The sequence below is a fragment of the Epinephelus moara genome, chromosome 3, assembly GCF_006386435.1.
Source record: "Epinephelus moara isolate mb chromosome 3, YSFRI_EMoa_1.0, whole genome shotgun sequence".
Taxonomy (NCBI): domain Eukaryota; kingdom Metazoa; phylum Chordata; class Actinopteri; order Perciformes; family Serranidae; genus Epinephelus; species Epinephelus moara.
Window position 1 is genome coordinate 27,542,023 of NC_065508.1, and position 24,868 is coordinate 27,566,890.

At 39.4% G+C, this 24,868-nt stretch overlaps 1 protein-coding gene across 1 annotated transcript in view; it reads right to left on the reverse strand.

The window, feature by feature from the left end:
• The window catches only part of myo7ab (myosin VIIAb), a 65,091-nt gene that overhangs the window by 14,595 nt on the left and 25,628 nt on the right, over window positions 1-24,868 (reverse strand). Inside the window, exons 10-29 of the mRNA XM_050037005.1 lie at window positions 21,049-21,202; window positions 20,841-20,917; window positions 19,304-19,423; window positions 18,143-18,285; window positions 17,831-18,041; window positions 17,549-17,684; window positions 16,278-16,384; window positions 14,050-14,187; window positions 13,306-13,464; window positions 13,057-13,149; window positions 12,227-12,321; window positions 11,881-11,965; window positions 11,505-11,723; window positions 8,247-8,564; window positions 4,672-4,881; window positions 4,241-4,417; window positions 4,055-4,144; window positions 2,715-2,842; window positions 2,343-2,469; window positions 872-991 (exon numbers count right to left, since the gene is read on the reverse strand). Coding sequence (XP_049892962.1) covers window positions 872-991; window positions 2,343-2,469; window positions 2,715-2,842; window positions 4,055-4,144; window positions 4,241-4,417; window positions 4,672-4,881; window positions 8,247-8,564; window positions 11,505-11,723; window positions 11,881-11,965; window positions 12,227-12,321; window positions 13,057-13,149; window positions 13,306-13,464; window positions 14,050-14,187; window positions 16,278-16,384; window positions 17,549-17,684; window positions 17,831-18,041; window positions 18,143-18,285; window positions 19,304-19,423; window positions 20,841-20,917; window positions 21,049-21,202 — 2,907 coding nt within the window. The remainder of the gene's footprint in view (window positions 1-871; window positions 992-2,342; window positions 2,470-2,714; window positions 2,843-4,054; window positions 4,145-4,240; window positions 4,418-4,671; window positions 4,882-8,246; window positions 8,565-11,504; window positions 11,724-11,880; window positions 11,966-12,226; window positions 12,322-13,056; window positions 13,150-13,305; window positions 13,465-14,049; window positions 14,188-16,277; window positions 16,385-17,548; window positions 17,685-17,830; window positions 18,042-18,142; window positions 18,286-19,303; window positions 19,424-20,840; window positions 20,918-21,048; window positions 21,203-24,868) is intronic.

Here is a 24,868-nt window from a genome sequence, read left to right on the forward strand (position 1 = left end):
AACTTTCAGATTTAGTCACTTGTTTTATTTTTTTTTAATCACATAAACTGACTTCAGATATAATAAAAATATTCTGCAATGTACAGTTTATCAGAATAAATCGCAGGAGGTTCCCCAAGAATTTTTTTTTAAATATTAGGTTAACTAACATTTATATTTTTTAAATTATTTTTTACAACGCTTTTTATACCACGTAAAATTCAATTTCATATCAGTGTGATTATCATACTGCCCAAGGTATGATAGCATGTCTCTTGAGAACTTATTTAAATTGACTGAATTGATAATTGACTGAAGCATTATTATGTTGCATAGTTTTGGATACCTTCTGGATCCATCTTCGGCTTTTAATATCTTGGTATTCTGAATTAAATTTGATTTGATGAAAGATTGAAATCATATTGAATGTTTGAAATTAGAACTACATCACCAATGGAGTGCTGGATCAGCAAGACTTTTTAAGACGTTGTTAGTCCCACACAGAATTGAATTTAATATCAGTTTCATAATCCTATCGGTCAAAGTATGATGGAAAATCAGTACGGACAATATGGTCTCAAATTGCCTATTGTTATATCATAATTTTTTTACAGCACTTTCTGATATAATTAATAAATCTAACATGAGCTGGACCTGGATATTGTATTGTATTGTAATGTCAGCATTAGCCCATTATGAGTTGATGAGCTTCCTAGCTGCTGTAGCTGCAGAAGTGACAGTATTCGCTGCAGGTCCGATGATGATGACTGAAACTCAACAAAAAAAGATTTAACAGCCTCCTGTGCTCATAATCCACCGCTTTAAAATTATCCCAATTTTAGTTTCGGGTGAGCAAACAACTCAAACACAGAACAGCGAGCATGTTCAGTACCTGTAACTCCAACCAAGATGGCGGCTGGGTCCTGGTGCGGTTCACAAACGTCCTCCTCAACCTTTCCTCACAATATGGAGCATAACCAGGAGGACCGTTATTTAGGAATGTCCGTAAATACTGACAGAGGGACAGAGGAGGGGGAAAGAAAAAACAGATAGGGAGTTGGACAGTAATCTGATGAAGATTTGCTCTTTGTAACATGAAGTGCTGGAAGTAAAATAAACAGATTTCCCCCCCAAAAAAGGATAATAGGCGCCTCATACCAGAGACAGCAGATGTTTCTTTTTTTTACTGAAAATGTTATGATGAAAGTTCTTTTGCATTTTGGCTGTCTGGCAGCAAAAGCTGACATTTATCAATGATACTGTGGATGACTGACACATTTTTTTTTTTTTTTTTTTACTTCTGTGTAACACTATAGTAGCTGCTAAAAAAAATACCTAAACATCACACTGTGTGCATCAGCTGACCAATTATCCATAGGAATAAAGACAAAAAAAGGTAAATCCCCAGCTATAACCTGCTGATTATTTTTCTTTGGTCTATAAAATGTCAGAAAATATTGTAAAATGCCTTTTGAAATTTTCTTTAAGCCAAAGGTGACATCTTGTCCCAAAATACAATATACTCAGTTCACTGTTGCATATGACAAAAACAAACAATTGAACAAACACTTAATCCTCATAATAAAGAGCTGAAACCGGAAGTGTTATTTGAAATGATTCATTTTCCTTTTGTAAGTCTGGCTATTTTATTGTTATAACGTCAGACTCCCTAGTATTTATGATGGGTTATTGATCTGTCCTGTCTATACCCTCAATTGGATGTTAATAAATCCTTTGTGCCATAAACAAAGGATGTATTTCCTCCGCTCTGTTCAGTCTGGATTTCTCAGTGGAACAGAGTTGTTTTTATTGTGTTTTCAATGTTTGTTTGCAACAAAAATTGCTTTCAATTTAGGCATCAATGACAATTAGACATGAAAGGAATTCTTCTAGACTACAAACACTCAAAATGGTTTTGTTATTCTGTCAAAAGATGTTTTTTATTTTTGTATTTATGTGTATTATGTGAAACAGTTAATGTGCTGGGATGCAAGACAAGTTTCAGAATTTTTTTCTGATAATAAAGTGAAATCAAATCAATTTCTTCGGACCACATCCTGTCTTAGTAAAACTTTTTTAAATGTTTAGTTAGAGTGAGAGGGCAAACTTTTAACATCTTTCCTGCCTCTTCAAATGTGCATTCACCATTCGTACCTGGCTTTTATTTCCTGGATGTTTTCATCAATTACAAATATATCAATTTAACTGCAGAGAACAGAGGGAAACAGTGAGTCCCACAAAAGACAACCCTAGGTCAAAACTGACTGACCAGGAAGCCATGACTGACCTGCAGTATTTGAAAGCTGCAGTACCAGCATACATTTGTGGCATTTCCTGGTTGAAGTGATTTAGAGGTTTCTTACTTTGACAAACTTCTCAGAGGGGGCGAAGCAGCCCACGCAGAGAGACAGAAGGATCCATCCGCGGGCATGGCTGCTCTTGGATGGATTCTGAGTAAGCTGTTTGCAGATCTGACAGTAGATCTCATCCCTGAGGCAGAAAAACAACAGCTGAGCAAAATAAATAGATTCAAAACACAAAATAAACAAGTCCAAAACACACTGCTGTAATAAACTAGTTGATTCAGAGCTAAACTGAACATTTTACTAGTAAGATCTAGCATGCAAATTTGTGTAAATGTTCATGAGATGATATTCCCAAATGGTAATTCTACATTATTTTGGTGCCTCCATGTCTAACACCACCGCCACATTGAAGTCACCCCTGCAGGTCACCTGAGGGCGGGCCGTAAGATGCCGTTGCCGATGATGAAGTGGAGTTTCTCCAGGTTGGAGGTGGGTCGGTCCTCCAGCATGCTGTTCCCCTGGAGGCCATAGTCCCCATCTGTCAACCGCCTGGTCACCTGCCGCCAACATTGAAGAGAAACAAACAGTTATACGACTAAAATTAAGCAGTGTCATCTACAAGTGAAATGATGTAAAGTTGGGAAGTGGGAAAAGCAATTCAAGGTGTCCCTGGTTGAGGACGTAAAAATCTATTCATTCTCCCTATAGATAAAGTTACATGACTCACAGCTGGAGCACTTCTACGCTTGGATTGGCACAAAAACTCCAGGTTAAATCGTCAGTACAAAAAGCTAAAAAACTGGTTTAGAAAATATATTTTTTCTTTGATAAAAAGTCGAAGCCAGTGCACATAGAGCTTTGATGGAGAAGTTAACTACAACTCCCAAGGTGCATTTCGGCAATATAAATATTCTGTTTCGGTGTATTAAACTTACGATAAGGCGGTTAAGTTAATTATTTTTTAATTCTGGATACATTGAGGATGATTTCAGTGACTATGGCATTGTGTTTTGTTTCCAGCTGCAACAACAAAACATTTTAATTTGCTGCTACAGCTGATTCGTGCCTCTGACCTCTTCTCTTTAGCAGCAGCCAGGCTCATGGGTATTGCAGAATTTAGAGCCATCTGTCATGCTCAAATGATGAAGAAATCCTTATTATACAGAAATGAAGGTGAAATATTCAAAGTCGCAGTGAAACTGAAGTTATAGCGTCTTTAGCTTCTGTGCTGTTATGTATTTCCCAGTGGAATGGAAAATTTGAGCTGTGTACAGTTAAAGCAGCAACATCTAGGGCTGAAAAATGAACGCAAATGCACAAGTGCCAAAAACTGCGGTTCAACAAATGGCCACTTGACCCCCATGTTAAAATGCCCAACTTTACAGCAGAAATAAACATATTTACAGTCTGGTACAAATAACAGTTTTGGTCTCTATAGCTCATTTCCAACTTCATGACGACTGTAAGGCGGATGAATTTTTATTTAACTCACCAGTTTACATTTTATTACAGCTTCACATTACGCATATTTAAGGGTGTGGCCACTTGAGTGGCAGGCTCTCTGTGAGATGTTGTGACAGTCTGACTCAGATCCACCCCTCATTCCTCCACAGCTTCACCCGCGAGTCCAAACATGATCACGTCTGGTTCCAAAAAAACCAAGCTGGCGATGGCCAAAATTCTGAATTTGAGGCTTCAAAATGTGAGTCCACAAAATGACGTCACCGTAGCTATGTCTATTATTTATAGAATCTATGTTTGAATCTCACCTCCTCAGTGATTTTGGATTTCCTCTTCAGAGTGAGAGACACAAGTTTATGTCGGACACTGTTCCTCTTCTGGCTGTCTATGGAGCTGTTCTGTAGACACGCAAACAGAGCGTAAAGACATTTGGTGAGTTAATCTGACCATCAGTAATGCTAACAAAACAATTTGACCCTCCACCATCATCTCACCTCTCCTTCCACCTGAAGCTCCTGCAGCTCCCTCTTGTAAGTCCTCTTGCCGAGTGTTTCATAGATCTTTGTCATGACGGGAATCTTTTCGCTGCCATCATTAATGACCATCTGGCATTTTGGCTCCGGTAAGTCTCCCATGAACCTCAACACGGTGATCCACACCGCTAATGCAGCCTGGAACATAGAGCAATATGTTTAAATCAGCAGTAAGTTAAGTGAGTCACTTTCTAATCTGTCAGCAGTGGAGGAAATATTCAGATCCTTTACTTTAGTAAAAGTACAACTCAAATTCCAAGAAAGTAATTGTTGTGTAAAAGTTAAATAAAAACAGAATATAGACGGATGTGCGAGTGGCACTGATTTCATATCTAACTTTTAGAATAACAATGTGCACGGCCAAGAGGTGGAGAGGAGCTGTGTGTTCTCACCAGCTGGTCTCCTTCGTCCTCATGAAAAAGCAGAGGTTGTTTCAGCGGTCGTCTAATGTAGGTGTGAGTGGAAACACCCTGGAAGTACGTGGCTGCAAACTTGGAGAACTTGTACTCAGACAAATCCTCATCTTCCTCATCAGGTAACGGCAGAGCTTCGTTGAGCACCTCCTCTTCAGCTTCCTCCCCTCGAGGAGTTTTCTCCAAGTCCTGAGCAACGGGAAAACACAGTGATGGAAGAAATACGTTAAACTTTGTAACACATATTTTTATTACATGGAACTATTCTGTCACACTGGGGTTCTTACGCACTATCCTCATTCCCACAACTACCTTAATTCTTTCTCTGCACTGCGATCTGCATCCTACACTGATAATACACATTGTACATTTTTTGGTGCATATACTTAAGTGTACATATTCCTTGTAAATATTTTTATTGCTTGTATTCTATTCTAATTTGAATATTTAATAAATCTAAAAAACAACACTAATTACAGAATGATGGAGACCTTGGTGCAAGAGAGAGCCTTCTTCTTTTCTTTATATTTCGTTTATTTTGTAATGGTGACAAGGCCCTTACAAGATGTGTGTTGTTGAGGAGAGAGACCGAATACCAGTCAACAGGTTGCTCGAGATGACCCAGGCCTGCGCAGAATCAAACACTGACCACTGCCGCACAATGCATGCCAGTTAGATTTGTGTCTGATGTCATCCCAACTTGCTAAGATGCCATGCACAAGAGGACAATGATAATTCCACGAGATTGAGGCAGTTGCAGTTCTTAGAGCCGGGGGCTGTAGTTGCTCTTCACCAACTGCAAGACCCAAGGCATGATGGGTAACACTTGGCTCTAACCTGATCTAACAGCTGATTGGTTTAGATGTTGACTCAACAATATGACATTTTAGATACACTCTTCATCTTTGTTGATTTAAAAAGATTATGATTTCATTTGTCTGATTTGAAGGTTTATTCTATTAAGAGAATACATATTACTGATGGTGACACTGAGTAGTCACTGAATCCAATTATTGTAAACTATACATATGGTACTGTATATTAATTGGACCATTTTAATTATTGAAGTAATTAGCAACAAAGAGGTTCGCAGTGAGTGAGACGTTAGGATTCTTAAAATAACATCTGTACAGATGTGAAGCCCTGACTATATCTGACTGATCTTTAATTAAAACTGTAGTATTTCATTCCCCTGTGTTTGTGGTGATGTTTTCAACAAAAAAATTTGTAGTTGAGGGGACAGATTTGTTCTGCTGCTGCAAACTGATATGATGCTGATGTACATGAGAATTCATGCAAAATCAAGGTTGAACCATGAACATGACAGATCGCCTGTACGTTAAAGCATTTTAATAGGTTACTCTGTCATAATTAAAATAACTGGAGACTGCAAACAAACTGATATATGGGTCTGCTATTTTAATGAATCGGCATCAGATCCAACAGGGTGTAAGTGTTTCTGTGACTCCCTGTACTGACTAAAGGCTGCGGAAAACGCCACTGGGCTTTTTGTCACCGCCTTCTGACTTCATCCACTTTCCAGACCAGGCGCAGTTTATCTGAAAAGAGACAATTAATGCAGCTAGAGTGCACAATAATGTCGGACCGCTGTGCTATACAGCGGGTCTCAGCTGTGCTCCAGCACCAGCCCTCATTTTGCTGGGATTGTTCTGGGAAGCCTGTTTACACCTGATACCGCAAAAGCAGACCAAACTCAGACTAAAGGGTAAAACTAGGCAGTGCTGACCACATGTAAGCCAAGATTCTGTAACTGTAGTGCCCATTTCTCGCCTACAGAAACATTTTACTGCACTGTTTGGCTGAAAATCTGTGAACAAGAAACGGGCGCCATGTTGTTTACTGTATTTTAAAAATGGAGGCTGAAAATAAGTCATACGGTAAAACTAAGCGGTGCTGGTCAAATAACACCCGACATTCTGTTACTGCTTCGCCTATTTCTCGCCTCAAATGTTTTTGATGTGTTTTGATATTTTAGCTTACCATTTAACTGTATCTCCAGATCGCTTGTTACCAGCCGCCATTTTACTTTCTGAACGTCTAAGCTCACTGATGTCACCCACCAGCGGAAGCGTTTATTGGTCAGGTGCGGTGCAATGCATTCTGGTAGTTGTAGGTTTTCTACCTTTCCTGTTTTCTCTGGTCATACAGCACCAATTTCAAAAGTATTTTCACCTTTCTACTGCATAGACAATCCAGTTTTATGAAAACACCATATTTCCAGCAGTGAAATACTTTTTAATGCATCCTGGCTAGGTTGGTTACTAGATAATAATAAAAAGTTGCACATATAGCAGCAAAAGAGCTAGATATTTTTTCCTCAGGACTTCAGAGCTAAAGGGAGAGTGAATATTAGAATCACATTTGTCAGATGGCCAGAAACACAATGCAGAATGAATGATAATTTTATTCTGTGTCTGCAGGATGTGGAAACAGGCAATTGCTTGTTAACATTCTAGTGATAACATGTCAGGGCTTTGTGTCTATTAGCTCATTGTGGAGTTCTTCTGCTCCCAAGAGGACAAAAAAAAAGGTGCCTGTACTAGACCAATTTTCATGGCATCACGTATTTTTCACAGCTGACATTTCGATATGTTACAATAGGAAAAGCACAGGTGCTACTAATGACAATGACAAAGGTTACATTATGTTCAAGTGTCCGAGAGAGTGACCATTTTGGCTGGCACGCACAATACTGGGATCCTGAAACTAAGCTGCTAAATAGAATTCACCCATCATTAATTTCATTATTATAAAATAACTATATGTGCTTTTCTACGTAAGTCATGAAAGGCTGTAATTCCAATTATTCTTTAATGCTGTTATCTCAAGATAACAAGTTCATTATTTCATTATCTCAAGAAAACAAGCTTTGTTATTTTGTGATAATAATTGGCACCTCTTATAAGGCATGCCAGTATGCATAGATACAGTTTTGACAACTGTAGCAACTTATTTAAGATGAAAATGTCACATCAAGGTTTAATATCTCATTACTATCTGATGCGATCAATAACATTAATAATGGGTCTCCTTGGTCTGACATTTTCAGCTTAAATCAGTTGCTACATTTGTCAAGGTGCCATCTATGCCTGCTGGCATGACCCTCCCGATCTCTGATAGACATTTTAAGTAGCCTAATAAGAGGAAATGACCTTTTTGTAATTATCTCGTTATCTGGAGATTATAAAGCTTTTTTCTTTCTCGAGATAACAAAATAATTAACTTGTGATTTCAGATAATGGCATTAAATGGCATTCTCAGCTTCTTCTATAGGCCTACTTCCTGCTGTGACATGTCAAAATGTTCTCCATGAAAACAGGACCACAGTTAAGGTATTTCACTCAAAACCACAGATGTGAACCTCGTGGTGGCGCTAGAGGAAAAGATCAGGGGATCACCAAAGTCTGCAGGATCTCCTGGACCAGCTGATAGATCCTTAGAGCCACGCTGCTAACATGGCTGAAAACTGAATTCATCTGTTGGAACATTCAGTCAGACATCTTTATTAGACTACAAGAACCATAAACACATACTTCAAAACCAGCTGGTGCCTGTCCGTCCTGGTTGGGCAGCGGCCCGGTGTTCCCCAGGAAACCAAACATACGGTCGACCATGTCTGAGTGGTCCACGGGCTGCTCCTTCTCCCTCTCCATCTGCTCCAGCAGCTCCTTCTTCCTCCTGGCCTCCTCCCTCTCCTCCCTCTCCCTCTCCTCCTGCTGCTGGGCCAGTTGGACGAGCCTCTCCTGGTGGTTCCTCTCTGCCTCCGCCTTGGCCCGCCGAGCCGTCATCTGGTTTCGCAGCTGCTCCTCCTCGGCCAGGCGCTGGCGCTCGGCTTCCAGGCGATGCTGCAGCTGTGAGGGGAGGTGAGGGAGGAAACAGAGGCAGGTTGAGTGTTATACTGAGCAACATTTTTCTCTGTTAGCTTTTTACTACTTGTCTGTTTAAAACTAAAGCAGAGGAACTGAAGGGAAACATCACAGGTGTAAACAGACGGACTAAAAAGAATATAAACTATTCTTAAAAAGCGAAACGCAGTAGACAGAACGTTGATCTCTATTCAGTATTTAGCTAATGTAGATTATTTAACTAACTACTTAACTTCCTCGTGGACAGGTCACTGGAACTGCAGATTCGCTCAGGGATATTATCTGATAGTTCTCCGAAAGCTATTTATATTTTATCAAGCTGATAACAAACTGAGATTAAACAAACATTTACAAAACAAATAATTTATTCATCATTGTCTTTCAGAACAGGGACAGAGAAAAAAGGTGCAACAGATAAAATGGCATTTTCTTTTTTTACTAAAAACATTCTGAAACAAACATTTCCATATATCACAATCAGACAACATGCAACCAGGTTAATCAAACTAATAAAAAAAATGTATAAAAGAAGGTTTTATGGTGACAGATTTTAGGCCAGGCTCACAGGAGAGACTTGTCTTAACATGACTGGGTCTTTTTTCGGATGCAGTGTGTTTAAAGGCCTCAGTCTGCATCAGACAACGTGCTTTTCAGATCATCTGACAGAGTTTGAAACCCTTTTTAAGATGGTGAAATCAAGGAGGGGGCTGCATCCGGCTGCTGCAGGGCCGGCAACCTTTACTAGTAAAAGAGCCATTTTTACACATTATTACAATTAGAGAAGGTAAAATCATTTTAGGCCTAGAACAATGATGTATGAAAAATGTATTTCCTTTTTCTTATGTTTCTTTTTTGACAAACCCATAGGGAGCCACTGTAGAGGGGATAAAGAGCCACATGTGGCTCCGGAGCCACAGGTTGCCTACCCTAGGCTACTGTAACTTTCCCAAACACCAGAAGAGGGACCAAGTGTGCTCACATCCAGGCAAAAACACTCAAGTGCAAGACAAAGAATATGTCACTGCAGGTCACAGAGAAAGTTTGCCAACTGTGGGCTCCTAATAAAAAGTTAGTCTTTTCTTTTAAGGCAACGCTTTGATCTACGAGATCCTCTTCAGGTGACAGCAATCAACTCAATCACTGTTTGCTGATCAGCAACTAATTATTAGGAGCCTACAGTTTGCAGACCTCCTTTGTGACCAACTTTCTAAAACAGTGTCACATTTATTCTTCCTTTGCGTGCTGATGGACCACATAGAAGCAGGTAGGGTTTGAACTTTAACTTTACACAACAACAAGGAGGAGTGATTCAGGCTGCCTCCAGTTATTATGCTAAACTAAGGTAACCACCTGTAGGCTGTAGTTTCGTATTTTGCATACTGACAATAGGCCTCCTTCACTTATATGTGCGTAGAAATGTGCGTACTTTGCACACAAAATAAGTGCGCCGGCCAATTTTGTTCTTATCACCATGTGTGTTAGTGAATCAGAATAATTCTAAATTAAACATCGTGTGCCCGCTATTTCCAATCAGCAAACTGCCACTTCCTTATTTCTCTATACAAGCCCAATCTGCTATTCCCTGAGATGTCCCTGTAGCCAAGAAACTGATAGTGGACAGGAGTTGGACCTGAGAAGGTATCAGGTGAGAACGGGAAGCAAAACTTGTCTTGGCAGTCAAAAACAGCTGAACACCTGCTTGAATCAGAGTCTTTTATATACTCTACATGCCTAACAGTGGTTACATGTGTGCAATTTCAGGGCACTCAATACTGTTACTATTTAATATGGATTTTCTTGGATTTTCTATGGATTTGTATTCATTCAATTGTAAGCCAAGACTGGTGCACTCAATTTTTATAGTTGGATAGTTTAATTATGACAATAATTGATGAGTATGAAAGGGCGTAATTTTGATAGTTCATACATTTGGAAGATGTGTTACTAAATTACCATTTTTTAAAAAAAATATCTGTCTATTAAAGTCTTTTAATGAAAGTGGTTTTAATCTGCTGTGTATTTAGTTAAAAGGTATGTGCTTATATTTACAGACAGCTCATCATTTGTGCGTACGTACAGTCTGAGGCAGTTTTAAATTTGTTTATAGAGTATGAACAAATTCAGGTGAGAAAATTTGATGAATCCCGAATTTGTGCGTAAAAGTTTTAGGGCTTTACCCACCTGAATCAGTCAGTTGAATATAAATATTTGATTATTTGTTCCTTTTTTCCATAAAGAGCTTGAGCAGGGTTCAGAGGGAGCTAACTGCGCTAATGACAGAACGGAAATGTGCATCAACATTCCAACACAAGATATCAAACAAAAACCAGAGGCTGTGTCGTATTAAGTTGCTGTGAGCTGTTAATTCACCACTTCTAAGCAGAAGGAAAAACATAGTGTTATTTCAGAGCCTTATGCTGCAAAAATTCTCCTCCTTTATGCAGTGTCCACGGCTGCCCGCAGCGTGACAGTGAGGTGCGCTCACTCTGCAGCTAAATGTGGGGACTAAAACATCCCCAGACATACACTGACAAAAATGAAAGAAAAACATGGGTCTCTGACTGATGATTTGAATTTGCAATTTTTCAGGGGGCAGCCCTAAAAATACTTTTATGCCAAGATTTGTGTGCATGGACTGTTGAATGAGGCCCGATGGAGGTTGTATTGACTTTCTCATCTAACTCTGAGCAAGAATACAAATCAGCAAAAATGTCCAAAACTGTCTAATCATTGTTGGGGTTGGTTCATCTGATCATGGCATTACAGGAACAAATATAATAAGGCTTCACAGTTTCTTTTTGCCAAATCAATCACAATTTCTTTCCCCCATATAATACTTCACACCTGCCCTCAACACCAGTGGCCCTCTCGGTCTGCCACTTTAACATGACATATGTAGCAGTAATAAATGCAACCACTTTTTACCTCTGCCCTGAGCCTCTGGCAGAGGCGTCTGGCTATCATGCCCCTGGTGTAGGCCTGAAGCGTCAACACGGCACGAAGACGCCGCCAAAATGTCTGCCGGATGAGGAAGCCACGGCAACGGGCTTGAATGAGAGTGACACGAAGGCGAGTCGCCCGGTAGCTTCTGTAGTGCTTCCTTGACCTGTAGACGGCCTGGAGGCGCACAAAGCCAACCTTCATCTGAAGGAGAGGAAAGGTGGAGATGATGTTAGTGTGAATGGGACGTTTGAGTCGTGCAGCTCATAGACATAACAAAACATCACAATGCGTCAGAGAAGAAAATAACATTTAACCAATTAATGCTACAAAACTCCCCATTAAAGGTGTAAACACTTACAGTTTGGTAATTCTTCCTGCAGCGATAACCCCTCCAAATCTTCTGGATAAAAGTCACAGCACTCCTCAGTTTGAGAAAGTGAGTCCTTCGACAGAAGAGGAGACAGGAAATAGATTTTAAACCAGGCAGTGGTGGAATGTAAGTACATTTACTCAAGTACTTTACTTTGAGGTACTTGTTCTTTACTTGAGTATTCCTATTTTATGCAACTTTATGCTTGTACTCCACTATCACATCGCAGAGACAAGAACTGCAGTCTGTCTGTCTGCCTGTCTATCTATCTATCTATCTATCTATCTATCTATCTATCTATCTATCTATCTATGTCTCTTGTAGAGTTCTTCACCTCTCTTTAAGTCCACGCACAGCCTTCTGGATGAGGATGACCTTGTCAGTGATGCCTTTGTCCCTCTCGATCTCCAGCTGCATGTCGTGGTGGTCCTGACAAAAAACGAGCAGAGACAAATAAAGACGAGGTAAAAAAAGAGGACAAACAGCCACGGGGCCCAAAACTGTCAGGGGGCCCCCGAAGTCCAATTTGTTTACTTACAAAGTTGTTTGTTAATATACACCTACGCATACATACACTCCAGTATAACATCAACTGAAATGATAATGGTCCTATCATGGCTCCTGTAATTTCTCTTGTGTGAAAATCTAATTTTAAAATCTTGATTATATCAGTTGATATATTGCAAACATGGTGCTGTTCGTAAATCTAATTGTGTGTGATTAGAATATCTAAAATTAAATAGGGAAGAGGGAATTGGAGGTGCAGGTTGCAAACAGGGGTGCACAACAAAATATTTCATTGGCCCTGATGTTCCTGATCTGTTTTTTTAAGATTTATGTCATAAGTGTGAATCAATGAGGCTGGGACGAACAGCAAGAAGACAATCTAAGGGAGCTGGAAAGTTTTGGTTGGTTTTGTATCCTCACTGGATTTGATAGTCCTTTAACTGTCAAAAAACAACTACCACTGAAACCAAATTTGGATCAGAACCAAAGTAAGTGAACTCTTGGGTGCACATTGTCTGTATATGCACTGGCTTACTTTTAAGAAATACCTTTTTCTGATAGGTTCAAAACAAAGAGCAGTGATGGGGATTCAGAGCCAAGATGCTGCAGAAAACTCAAGCCTCAAAAACTTTTACAGACAAACAAAAAACCCCAAACCTTTAGGAAAATCTTGGTTTTTCCAATCTGCCAGTCATCATGTTTTCCCAACCGGGCCAGGACGATCTGCTGGCAGGTCCCTCGGAGGTCTTCCTGGAAGGAGAAAGAAGGATGTAAACGTGAGGACTCCTGCACCAGCACTGTTTTAAAGACTGTTGATCCTGTATGTTACTGTTTTCCCCTTTAAACAGGTTTTAGCTGGACTGAAGGAGACAACAGAAACAGATGGCAGTGTTTTGTGTTGTTGACCTGTATATGAGCAGGTTTGACGCCAGGCATGAGGACTCGGTAACGGTCCACAAACTCGCCAAAGGAGTATCGGATGGGATAGCCTGCCCGCCGTATCCTGATGGTCTCCATCATGCCGGAGTATCGCAGCTGACGAATACACAGCTCTCTGTCAAATAACTGGAACATGCATAATAAAGGGTTAAAAAGCAACAAAACTTAAGAGGAAAGAGCTTAATTTTATGAAAGTTGAAGTAAAAATGAGCTTAATGTACCCTGAAATTTTAATATGGTCAGTCTTTACAGGTGTTTATACATGGACTAGGCTAGTCAGAGAAATGGTTAAGGGCTAAATGAGAAGACTGATACCATCTCATTTTTGTACGATGAATATAAAGCTACAGCAGCTGGAGCCGGCAGCCAAATGGCTTAGCTTAGCACAAAGGCTGGAAACAGGGGAAACAGCCAGCCTGGCTCTGACTAAAGGTAAGAAATCTGTAAATAATGAATTTGTTATATCTCAAATGTATAAAAACTGAAGTGTTAAAGCAGGAATTTATGTGCTGAACTATTTCTAAAAGTCAAAACTTGTCATTTTGTCACTCTTTTTGTGTATGTTGTATTAATTCGTGAGCCTTAGAGGTGCTGTTAGGCAGTATCCCCCTTTTCCTGGTCCAAACAACAATTCAGAAATGTGCTCAGAGATTGATTTGGGGACTTGGAAAGTCTTGCATTTTGTAAAGAACATGCAGGAAATTATCTCACCATAGGTTTCTTGAGCTCATTGGGTTTTATACAGCGAACGAAGAATGGCTGACACACGCTGAGCGTCCTCATCAGCATCTCCAGGGAGCGTTTGAACTGACTGCTCAGAGTTGGGGAGCGCTTCCTCGTCTCAACACCCTGCAAACACACACATGGTAGAAATACATAAGACTATGTTTCACCAACCCAATGAACAAACCTCTATAACCAAATACAGTGAATAAACACATTTTCATTTACTGCCAACTGACACAAGCACATTGTTCAAAACTTTCACTCCTTTACAACTACAAAACATTTAAGTTTTGTAGCAATTTGTTTTTGCAAAAGTGAAAGTAAAAGCCAACTCTGGTTTCACTCTCCTTTGGCGTCTCGCCTCACTATCTTTGCTTTTTTCTCCCGGCGTTGTGTCTCGGCGATGTGTGCTGCTTAGAGTTTGGCACCTAGTCGCTATTTTTTTATTAAGCCCTGACCTCACCTGAGCGCTGTGGGGCTACACGCCCATATATGTCCTCAATGCAGAAAATACTAAAATACAAGCAGAGGGCAGAGTCTCAGCAGACAAATACACCGCCACACACTTAAGTGATGTTCACTTATTTAAATATAAAAAGATAGCAGGACAAGTTGATGAAGATATATATGTAATATTAATATTTATTTATATTTTTTGTAAGCCAAAGACATTTGGTAGTAAATATTATACATTTGGACTGGTTTACACGTGTACGTCATGGATAATTGGTAATCTATACTATATACAAAGATAGGTTTTTGTAAGACAGATATATGGTACTTACCATTATATACTTATACATGGGTTATTTTTGTATGACAAAGTTAAAAGGTAATAACAGTATATTTAGAAAAGTCTTAGGTGTAGGTTTATCTGTATAAGTAAGCTGTCTGTTACATGTCACTCAATGACGTATGAAGAAGGGGTGGGATTTAATAGGCCTATGTTTATACTTCCTCCAACTCCTTTTCGAATGTGTAAATCAAAGTAACTATACACTGACAATTACTTTCCATTATGCCTTTCATTATTTGTAAATATTACTTTTTTCTGTCTGTTTGTTTATATGTTCATGTCTTTTCTTTAACACGTTAGAAATAATCAAATTTCAAATATTGCGAGGGATTACTTCTTTTTGAGTCTATACACTGTTTTATAGGAAAATCCTGCAGAGCATATCTTTAATAAATGGTGGAAAATTACTTGGCAAGTTGGGTTTCAAATGCTGCCTTCCAGACCACTGAGTTTTAATTTTTTATTTCCCCCGGTTATCATGTTTGCAATTTCCTCGAGCCAAAAACGAAAATGCCACTAAATGATCTGTTGATGAATCTGTTTTTAAATTTGTTCCTGTAATTTTAAAAATACTCACCAGTCTCACACTGATGGAGACAGTCGGGTTTTTGTTTTTAGCACATTTTGTAAAGAGTTTGCAGCATGTGCATGAACACTGGACACATTTTGAACACAGGGGCACACAGTGAAAACACAGGGTGCACACACACATCAATACTACTGTACACCACAGACGAATGAAACAGGAAACCAACGCAAAATCTCTGACAGCTGGAATCCTCAAAGTGAAGCAGAAAACACGACAGAACTTTCTCTTTCAAAAGCCCCTCAGTTCTCCGCATGTCTTCAAATTGTCCTGTTGACAGCGATACATGCTTGGATGATAGATGAGAAGTAGGAAGTGCATGTCAGAGAGTTTGCTGGTTAAATTCTCAGTAACTTAATGAATCTCATCACATGAACACACTTCCTTCTGGTTTCTGCTACAACAAACTGCACACCTGTAGGATAAAAAGAGAGCTTAAGGAAGGGAAGGGGGCGTGGGTATCATGGGTTTCTACTCAGTTTAACAAACACAGGGTTTTTTCAGTGACCACATGTTGCTAAAGGCCGTTGATTACCTTGGGAGCAGGGGTGCTGGGCTGCTGATAGCCACACAGAAACTGACGTGAGAGGAGGAGACAGAGGAAACAGAGGAGAGACAGCAGAATGAGAGGAGGAGCTGCGGCATTAATTAAAAGCCAACACCGTGAGGAGAAAAGCTAAAGGGAGGCAAAAGTCACCAGTGACATTATCACTTGAAGACACTTTAAAGTCATAACAAAAGCTCAAAAGAAGGTCGAAAAATATCAGTCCACAGGTACAGGCATTCATGCAAACAAAAATCTAGAGGCGTTACAGAATTTGTTGGTCTCACCATGGCCACGTCAGCCTGGAAGATCTGCTTGATGAACTTGTTCTTTGACGAGTGGACGAGCTGGATGATGTCGGTGTGGAGGCTGTCTCGGTTTTTCTCCAGGAAGCCTGGAGGAGAGACGGAGGAAACAAAACTATGAAGTCGCTTTTGGTCCAAACCAAAAAAACATACATGGCTGTTTTTAGTTCTGATCCAGTTTGCTTTCACGGTGGGTTTTTTAATTGTCCAAACGTTTTTGGATGTGCACGACTACTTTGCTTTTTTTTTCTTCGTCCAACCGACAGTCCAAACAGTCCATGTCAGATAGGGTTTTTGTTTTACTGCCACATGTCGCTGTTTCTATGACTTTACATTTGTCCATATGTGGCATTATAGAGTTGGTGTTCTCTCTCTATTAAGGTTTGTTCAGGTCAGCCAAATTTTGGATTGTTCAGCTTCTTGAATCTTATCTGACCTTTTACTTTCCTAGAATACTTTCTTGTAGAGCTGCCCCCTAATAGTTGACTGAATGTTAATCAACCAGAAAGGTCATTAGTCGGCAAGATTTCATTGGTCGCTTAGTCACAGAGAAAAAAACTCTTTTAGGAGCTGTGCCTTGTCAAAATAAATCAAAACCTATATGAGTGGACCATGTGGGAATTTAATTTGAAAGCACAGACACAGGAAGTGTCCACGCTCAGCAGTCAGACAGGAGTCAGGTTAATTTTCCAGGGCTGGTACCTGTAGTTATTCCACAGGCTAGTTAATAACATGTCGGGCAGGAAATCCAAAGTGTGGGGTCATTTTGAGAAGGTGAAGGACGAACCCAAGGTGATATGTAAACTCATCTTCATTGGTCGACTACAAACATGACGTATCATCTGAAACATGGAAGTAGCTACATGCCCATTAGCCCACAGCGTCATTAACAGGCGGCTCGCTCAGTGTGTGACGTGCACTTGTAGATAAAATATAGGCCTATATTAATGAAGGTTCATTAGTACGCTTTTGTATTTCTCTGTAATGTAGCACAGTGTTAACAATGTTACTGATACTATTCTTTCTCACACCTTCAACTCAAACCATTGTGCTGTTAATATCGTAAACATGCGGGCGACTAGTCGACTAATGGCGCTAAATGGCGACTACTGGTCGACTCTTAGTTGGGGGCAGCCCTGCTTTCTTGAGAGTCTGAGCCAAAATTTGCAGTGTAACAAACAAGAGAAGAAAGTGCATAAAACAAATCATGAAGACGCAACAACATGCAGCAACATGGATGAAATTGAACGCACCTCTGGTCTCATAATGCACCACCCCAGCAAAGTGTTGGATGCCAAACTGGGTTTCGTAGCTGTTTTTAGGAGGGATGTAGTTGGAGTTGAGTTTGTGCTGCGAGTTGAGCTTGTACAGCATCGTATTATCAGTTCCCTGACAGAAGACAAGAAAAGAAAAATAAATCTGTTGAGTTCTTACACAGACACATCCCACTTCAAATGATCTTGTAAATGGCCCACAACTAGAAGACTACGTATAATTCAAACAACAGACTGCTGTGATTCTCCCTTGTATTGCACCTTAGGGAACTTGCTCTCCTCATCGATGAGGGAGATGATGTTCATGGGTTTGTTGGCGATCATGTCCAGAGCATCCTGGTTGTCTGTGAACTCAATGTGCTGCCAGCTGATGTCCTCCAGGTTGTACTCCTCCTGCTCCAGCTTGAAGACGTGGCGAACAAAGAACTGCTGCAGGTTCTCGTTGGCAAAGTTGATGCACAGCTGTTCAAAACTGCAGTGACGAAAAATCATAGGAGAGAAAGCAGGTGTGAAAGTTCAGTATTAAATTTGACAAACTAACAAGATTTTTCTATGAACTTGACACGGTTTCACCTGTTGACGGTGAAGTTTTCGAAACCAAAGATGTCCAGCAACCCGATGGACCTGCGCATGATCTTACTCTCGCAGGATGGCGGTCTGTATATGGCAGCATTGATCTTATCCACAATCCAGACAAACAACCTCCCGTAGATCCCCTGGAAGATGAAACACGCGGTCAGTAAGAACACACATTGATGGTTTTGTTGTTCTGTTGGTCCATACTGAAATATCTCAACTATAAAAACTCAAATCTCCTGACAGCTATTGGATTGATTGTTGTGAAATTTGGTGACACATTCATGGTTCCCTGAGGATAAACTGTAACACCTTTGGTCCTCTGATATTTTTCATCTATCGCCATCATCTGATCAAATTTTCAGTTTGCCATTTCAAATTTTAGGGGCAAGAAATGCCTATAATCAGTGAGTAATTGACAAAAAGTTTATAATTAGCAGAAGTATGTTTTTCTTGTTTGCTTCCATAGCTTGTTAATTATCGTGTAACACCTCAGATTTAACTTTTGTGAATCTTGACCTTCAGGTTGTTAACAAGTGATTTCAATTGTGATTTAATACCAGGTTGAAAAGCAGTGTTTCACTATCTTCTCCTGTTAAAAGTTTTAATTCAGGGGGCGTCGGCAGCGTAGTGGATAGTGCCGGCGCCCCATGTATAGAGGCGATGCCTCGCTGCAGTGGCTGCGGGTTCGACTTGCAACCCTTTGCTGCATGTTGTCCCCCCACTCTCCCTCTCCCCCATTTCTCACACTGTCCTGTCCATTAAAGGCAAAACGCCCAAAAAAATAATCTTAAAAAAAAAAATATATATATATTTTTTTTTAATTCAGTAGGATGTGTGATTCTGCAAAGAAAAACGTTTCTTGTGTAGTTTGGTTAGGGTTAGGATTTTTAAGTTGTTGTTTTTTTACTTTTACTTTAATCTTTTTTCTTTTTTTTTGGTTTATATGCTAATTTTCATTATGATGTGTATATCTTGTACATTTGCATCTCTACATCACTGCAGCAAGGTGAGAAGTTACAGCACCGCAGGTCAGCGAAAACAAACTGCTGTAAAGTCGTTCTTTAAAGGCTACATGATCATCTTCTTACTGTGAGAGGTGAAAAGAGTTTGGATTATTTCCAATAACAGACTACTGTATTTGTATTCAATCGGTACCTTGACAAAGGCGTCCCTGACATCCAGGCCTTGTTCCACACTGAGCGGCGTGGCAACACTTTCACCACGTGTGATCAGGGTTCGTGTGGTCAAACACACCATCACATCTTTAGGCTCCACCTACGAGAGTGCACAACAAGCAATGTCAGAAAAAGGAGCTCCAATTTAAAGCAGCTTCACAGTGTGCTTCTCTTTTCTAAGACACAATCACAAATGTGCTGCATTGCAATGAACCCATTATCAATATGTGTCACATCACTTGATGCAGAGATATGGGTGGACTTTAGGCAAGTGATTGCTTTTTCTGATACAAACTAGTTTGGCTATTGTGTAGACAGGAATGCTACTAAGTACATTTACTAGTACTGTAGTTAACTGCAAATTTGAGGTACTTGTACTTGAGACTTTCCTTTTCATGGAACTTTCTACGTCTACGCTACATGTCAGAGGGTAATATTGTACTTTTTATTTCACTATAGTTACTTGACAGCTGTAGTTATGAGTTATTAAACATTAGGATTTTGCATACAAAACACATGAAGACGTTTATAAAATATTAAATATTCTTTCAACTAAATGACCCAACAGTTGATAGAACTAAAACAATTAGTGTTTGATTATAACAAAACATTTTATGGTTTCAGCTTCTCAAATGTTACGATTTGCTGCTTTTCCTTTTAATTATTTTAATGATACAAATCAATTTTTAATCATTTTGAATTTTGAACTATCAGTTTGAAAAAACAAACATTGTGAAGGTGTCACTTTGGGGTCTGGGTAATTGCAACATCACTGACTAAAATTTCCTAAATTTTTATAGGAAGGAAGTTAAACAAAATATGACACATAAGACCAGTCCCTTAAAAACAAAACAAACACCCAAACAAACAGGAAAGAGATGAGAAGAGAGAAGAAGAGAAGAATGTAATCCCAGCAGAAAGTTGAGCACTGTCAATGTATGTCCACTAAAAGTGCTTCGTTTTGCCACTGACAGGCTCAGATTGTTATTCTACGTGTCTGACAACATTATGGAAATGATCCCTATAGAGATAGACCTTTATGTTAAACAGTAAGATCCTTTTTGTAAAACCAGAAACAGCCCCGCAATCATCATTGTCAAACCCACCAGTAATTTCATCATCGTAAAAAACACACCTCATTCAGAGTCGCAGAAACATAACAAAATTCATAAAAGTCATCTTGGTACATCTTTCTGCTGTTCCACTAATCACCAACTCTAGTTTGATTGAAATAAACATTTAGTTCACCCCGTTAGATCTGAAAATATGGTGGCTCTATACACGCTAAAAGTACTGTTCTGAGCCTGTCAGTGGCAAACGCAAGAACTTGGATGGACATACATTGCATCCAGTTTTGCCGTTGCTGGCTGCAGCAGTCTGGCTCAATACTGGACCAATCCTAATAGTCACATAGACACAGAAACATGCGGTATTAATACTTTTACCTGAGTAAAGGATCTGAACACTTCCTCTACCACGCTTGTAGTACACACACATATGCACACACACATACATACCTCCATGAGTGAAGCCGCAGTAATCAGGTCGGGAGATCTCACAACCACACAGGCGTCCAGGTTGTCATACGTCCGAGCTGAGGAGAACCAAAAATACCACTGTTTTGCTCAAGATACACCTCTCAATATATTGCAGTCAAGTACACTGACATCACCTCTCTGACACCATCAACGAAAGCAGAACCTAATAGTGTGCTGTTTATCATACCCTCGAAGCGCAGGTTGCCCATGTGCAGGATGGCAGCCAGTAGCTTGGAGATCTCCCAGTTCTCTGTCTCAGTGAACATGAGGACCTTCATGGCCGACAGGATGCTGGAGTAATCGCTCAGGTCGTCTCGACCGTCACACGCTGTACAGTTACCCTGGAAGGTAAACAATGCAGAGAGCTTCAGCTTGTCTGTATCTTATATTGAAAAGCTAAGGAAGGCCGCTGCTCTCTACTGGAGGTGGGAAAGTTAACCTGATGTACATTTGACAGCTAATTACTTCTAATGCCTGAAGTATTGTATCAATGAAGCTTAACACCTATAATAAGCATAAATCTAACCCTTGAAGAGCTGAAACAATCAGTTGTTTAATCAAGCCAATGGACAAATCAGCAAAAATCTCAAACATTTCTTGTTCCAGCCTCTTGAATTTGAATATTTGCCACTTTTCTTATTCCCATGCCGTTTGAATATGAAAAAAATATTTTGAGCATTTTTTATTTTCTGACATTTTATGGATTATTTAATAAAAAATAATCAAGAAAATAATGGACAGATAAATTGATAATAAAATTTTCAAAGTTTGTTTCCAAGTGTAAAATCTCTTTCTACACCCTTGTGGTGTATTTTTACTAACAGGATTATTGTAAATTGATTTTTTTTTTTTGTATAGTTTGGACTGAAATGTGATTTTTTTGCGTCAATAATTTAACTAACTAACTGGTCAATGAAGGAAAAACACCCACTGCCACTGCAGTTCTCACCAGCTGTAGTTGTAGCAAGTGTTTTCCCCTCATTGGCTACAGGAAGCAATAATAAGCCAACTCCAGCTCGGCACAACCAAACGTCATTCTCAAAAGCTTTCAACGAAAAGGCAAGAATACAATTTACAATTGTTTTAGCAGTAAATATCATGAAATTAGATTTATTCACTTTTAAATAAAGTTAGTTTAATTTTAACCATTTAGAAATTTAGTTAAATTCTGATATCTCGCTTTCCCCCCCCAAAACTAGGGCTGCGGTCGGAAAGTCCCTCCTATCATCTATTCCTAATCACTATTCCTTGACCTCGGTGGGAAACGTCACAAGGTCAAGGAAAGATGAGTAGGAGAATTCATAAGGATTTAGGAAAAGAGAACCGCGGAGCTGAGAAAATCCGACCGCACTTACGCTGGGCTACGTCATCATGCGACGGCGGATGTTATTGACGTGGGTCTGCTGTGGTGAAACTACAATGTTCTGAAGATGGACTACAAAATGCACACGATGAGAACATATGGGGCGTACGTTCTCATCGTGTTGTTTCATGCAGATATATAAACGTGGACAACACGGTGAAAGATATTGTTTAATTACTAAGGTCGGAATTGAATTAAAGAAAGGAATATAGGCGACCAGCCACAAACTGAAACGAAATTGTCACATTGAGAATGTTTGCTCACACTCACCCATCTGAATCCCAAGTAGTAAAATGAATTAATGATATTACTAAAGGCTGGCAATACAACAACGCTCAAATGAATAAATGACTGATGCAAACTGAGCATATGTTACGGTGAGTGTCCCCTCCGTCCACAGCTGTGTTCAACTTGTTTGTTTTATAACAGGATAAACAAATATTAAATGCATTATTTTGTTTTTCCGTGTGAATAAAAAAAATAATGGAAATCCACGTGCTTCTTCCATTTTCTTCTTCAAATGGGCAATTGGAGGCGAAATTAGACCACAACCAGTAATTAACTTGTGTTTGGCCTTTATTGTTAAATCAATATTATGTGCCCCTACTGCATAGATAGACAGATAAATAATAAATAATAATAATATTAATAATAAAAGGGACGCTGCTGTGCCTCGTGCATAAATGCGCACAGCGTCTCTCTTTATGGGGAAACGTGCTTATTGTTTCTGCTGTGGGGTGGGGTGCTCGCTGCAGGTATTTAATAACCTCAGGCAGATATCTTTTAACGTTACAGTCTTTTGTATTTTTTGTTATGATCCTTCCACTGTAGCTCTGCAGGGAAACACTGTACAGGGGAATAAAAAGTGGGAAGCAGTAACTTCATTGATTATTTAAATCTCCAGATACGCCAAGTATATGCGCATTTACGCACGAGGCACAGCAACGTTACTTCATTGATTATCTATCTATTTTTTTAGATTCAATTTTATTTATATAGTGCCAAATCACAACAAAAGTCATCTCAGGGCACTTTACACATAGAGCAGGTCTAGATAATACTCTTGAATCTATCTATCTATCTATCTATCTATCTATCTATCTATCTATCTATCTATCTATCTAGGCCATAAGCATAGCCGATGCCAATGTTTTGAGATGCAGTAGGGGCAGATAATATAGATATAACAATAAAGGCGAAAAACAAGTAGGTTTCTGGTTTTGGTTTAATTTCTATATCAATTAGCCATTTGAAGACGAAAATGGGAAAAGCACGTGGATTTCCGTTTTTTCTCATTCACACGAAAATCGGAAAATTAAAATGATGCATTGTATATTTGTATATTTGTTTATCCTGTTATAAAACAAGTTAAACAAAGCTGTGGACGGAGGGTACACCAATAGTAGCGAAACGTTCATAGTTCGCATCTAAGTTTAACATAATGTTGAAAGTTGAAAAAATATATATGAACAAGTTATGGCATGAGATGTATAATGCTTCATAAACAGCGGTAACTTAGATGGTGATCTCCTTCCTTTCTCGGTCATGTTGATCTTTTTCTTTCCTAATCATTTGAGTTTGTGAATGGTGCGTAAATATTGCCACCGCAATGACTTGTGGGATGGAATTATCTCCTTTCCTATCGCTTAGGAAGGTCCGATGTATCCTATGCTAAAGGAGATCTGAAAGGAAGCATTGAACCTCCTTTCCTTAGTGTTTAGAGAATTCGAACAGCTCTTATCATGGCGGCCACTAAAATACTTCCGGGTCATTTCACTCAGCTAGGAACCTTCCTAAGCAAAAAAGACTTTCCAAACGCAGCCTAGGTGTGGGAACAATTCTATTAGGAAAAAAAAAGCTAGTATCATCAGCATAAAGTAACATCAACATACTGTAGATAAATTAGATAAATATAAACAAATGGTTTAGTTTAATCCAACAAAAATAGCAAGACTGTGAAATATGGTTGAACACATGGTTAGAAAAACCTAGTAGGGGGGTGTTGGTGGCTTAGTGGTAGAGCAGGCGCCCCATGTACAAGGGTGTCGCCGCAGCGGCCTGGGTTCGACTCCAGCCTATGGCCCTTTGCTGCATGTCACTCCCTCTCTGTCTCCCCCTTCACACTTGTCTGTCCTATCCATTAAAGGCTAAAAAATGCCCAAAAAATATCTTACCAAAAAAAAAAAAAAAGAAGCCATTTAGCTAGCAGAATTTGTTAACAAAGTACAATCTGTTGGCAATTTCCACCAGTGTAGTTACTAGTCACAATAATGAGAATTAAAAAAAAAGGTGTCATGCATACATCAATGCTAACAAGTGCCAACAAGTCAACATGCTGGCTAGCTGGCTAACTTTGACCTCCATCTTCTAATGATGGATCACAGTACAGCTCAGTTTTATGTGTATTTGTCATTGGAGGTGGAGGTTAATGGATCCAAATAGCTCAGTAATGACCCCATATATCAGTCAGTACACAGACATACAGTATGAACAGCGTTGGGTAAGGGTTACTTTAAAAGTAATCAAAGTACGTTACTGCGTTACTTTTTAAAAAAGTAACCAGTTACTTTACTGCGTTACTCCCTGAGTAAAGTAACTCAATTACTTTAAAAGTACTTCCAACGTTACTCCCTGAGTAAAGTAA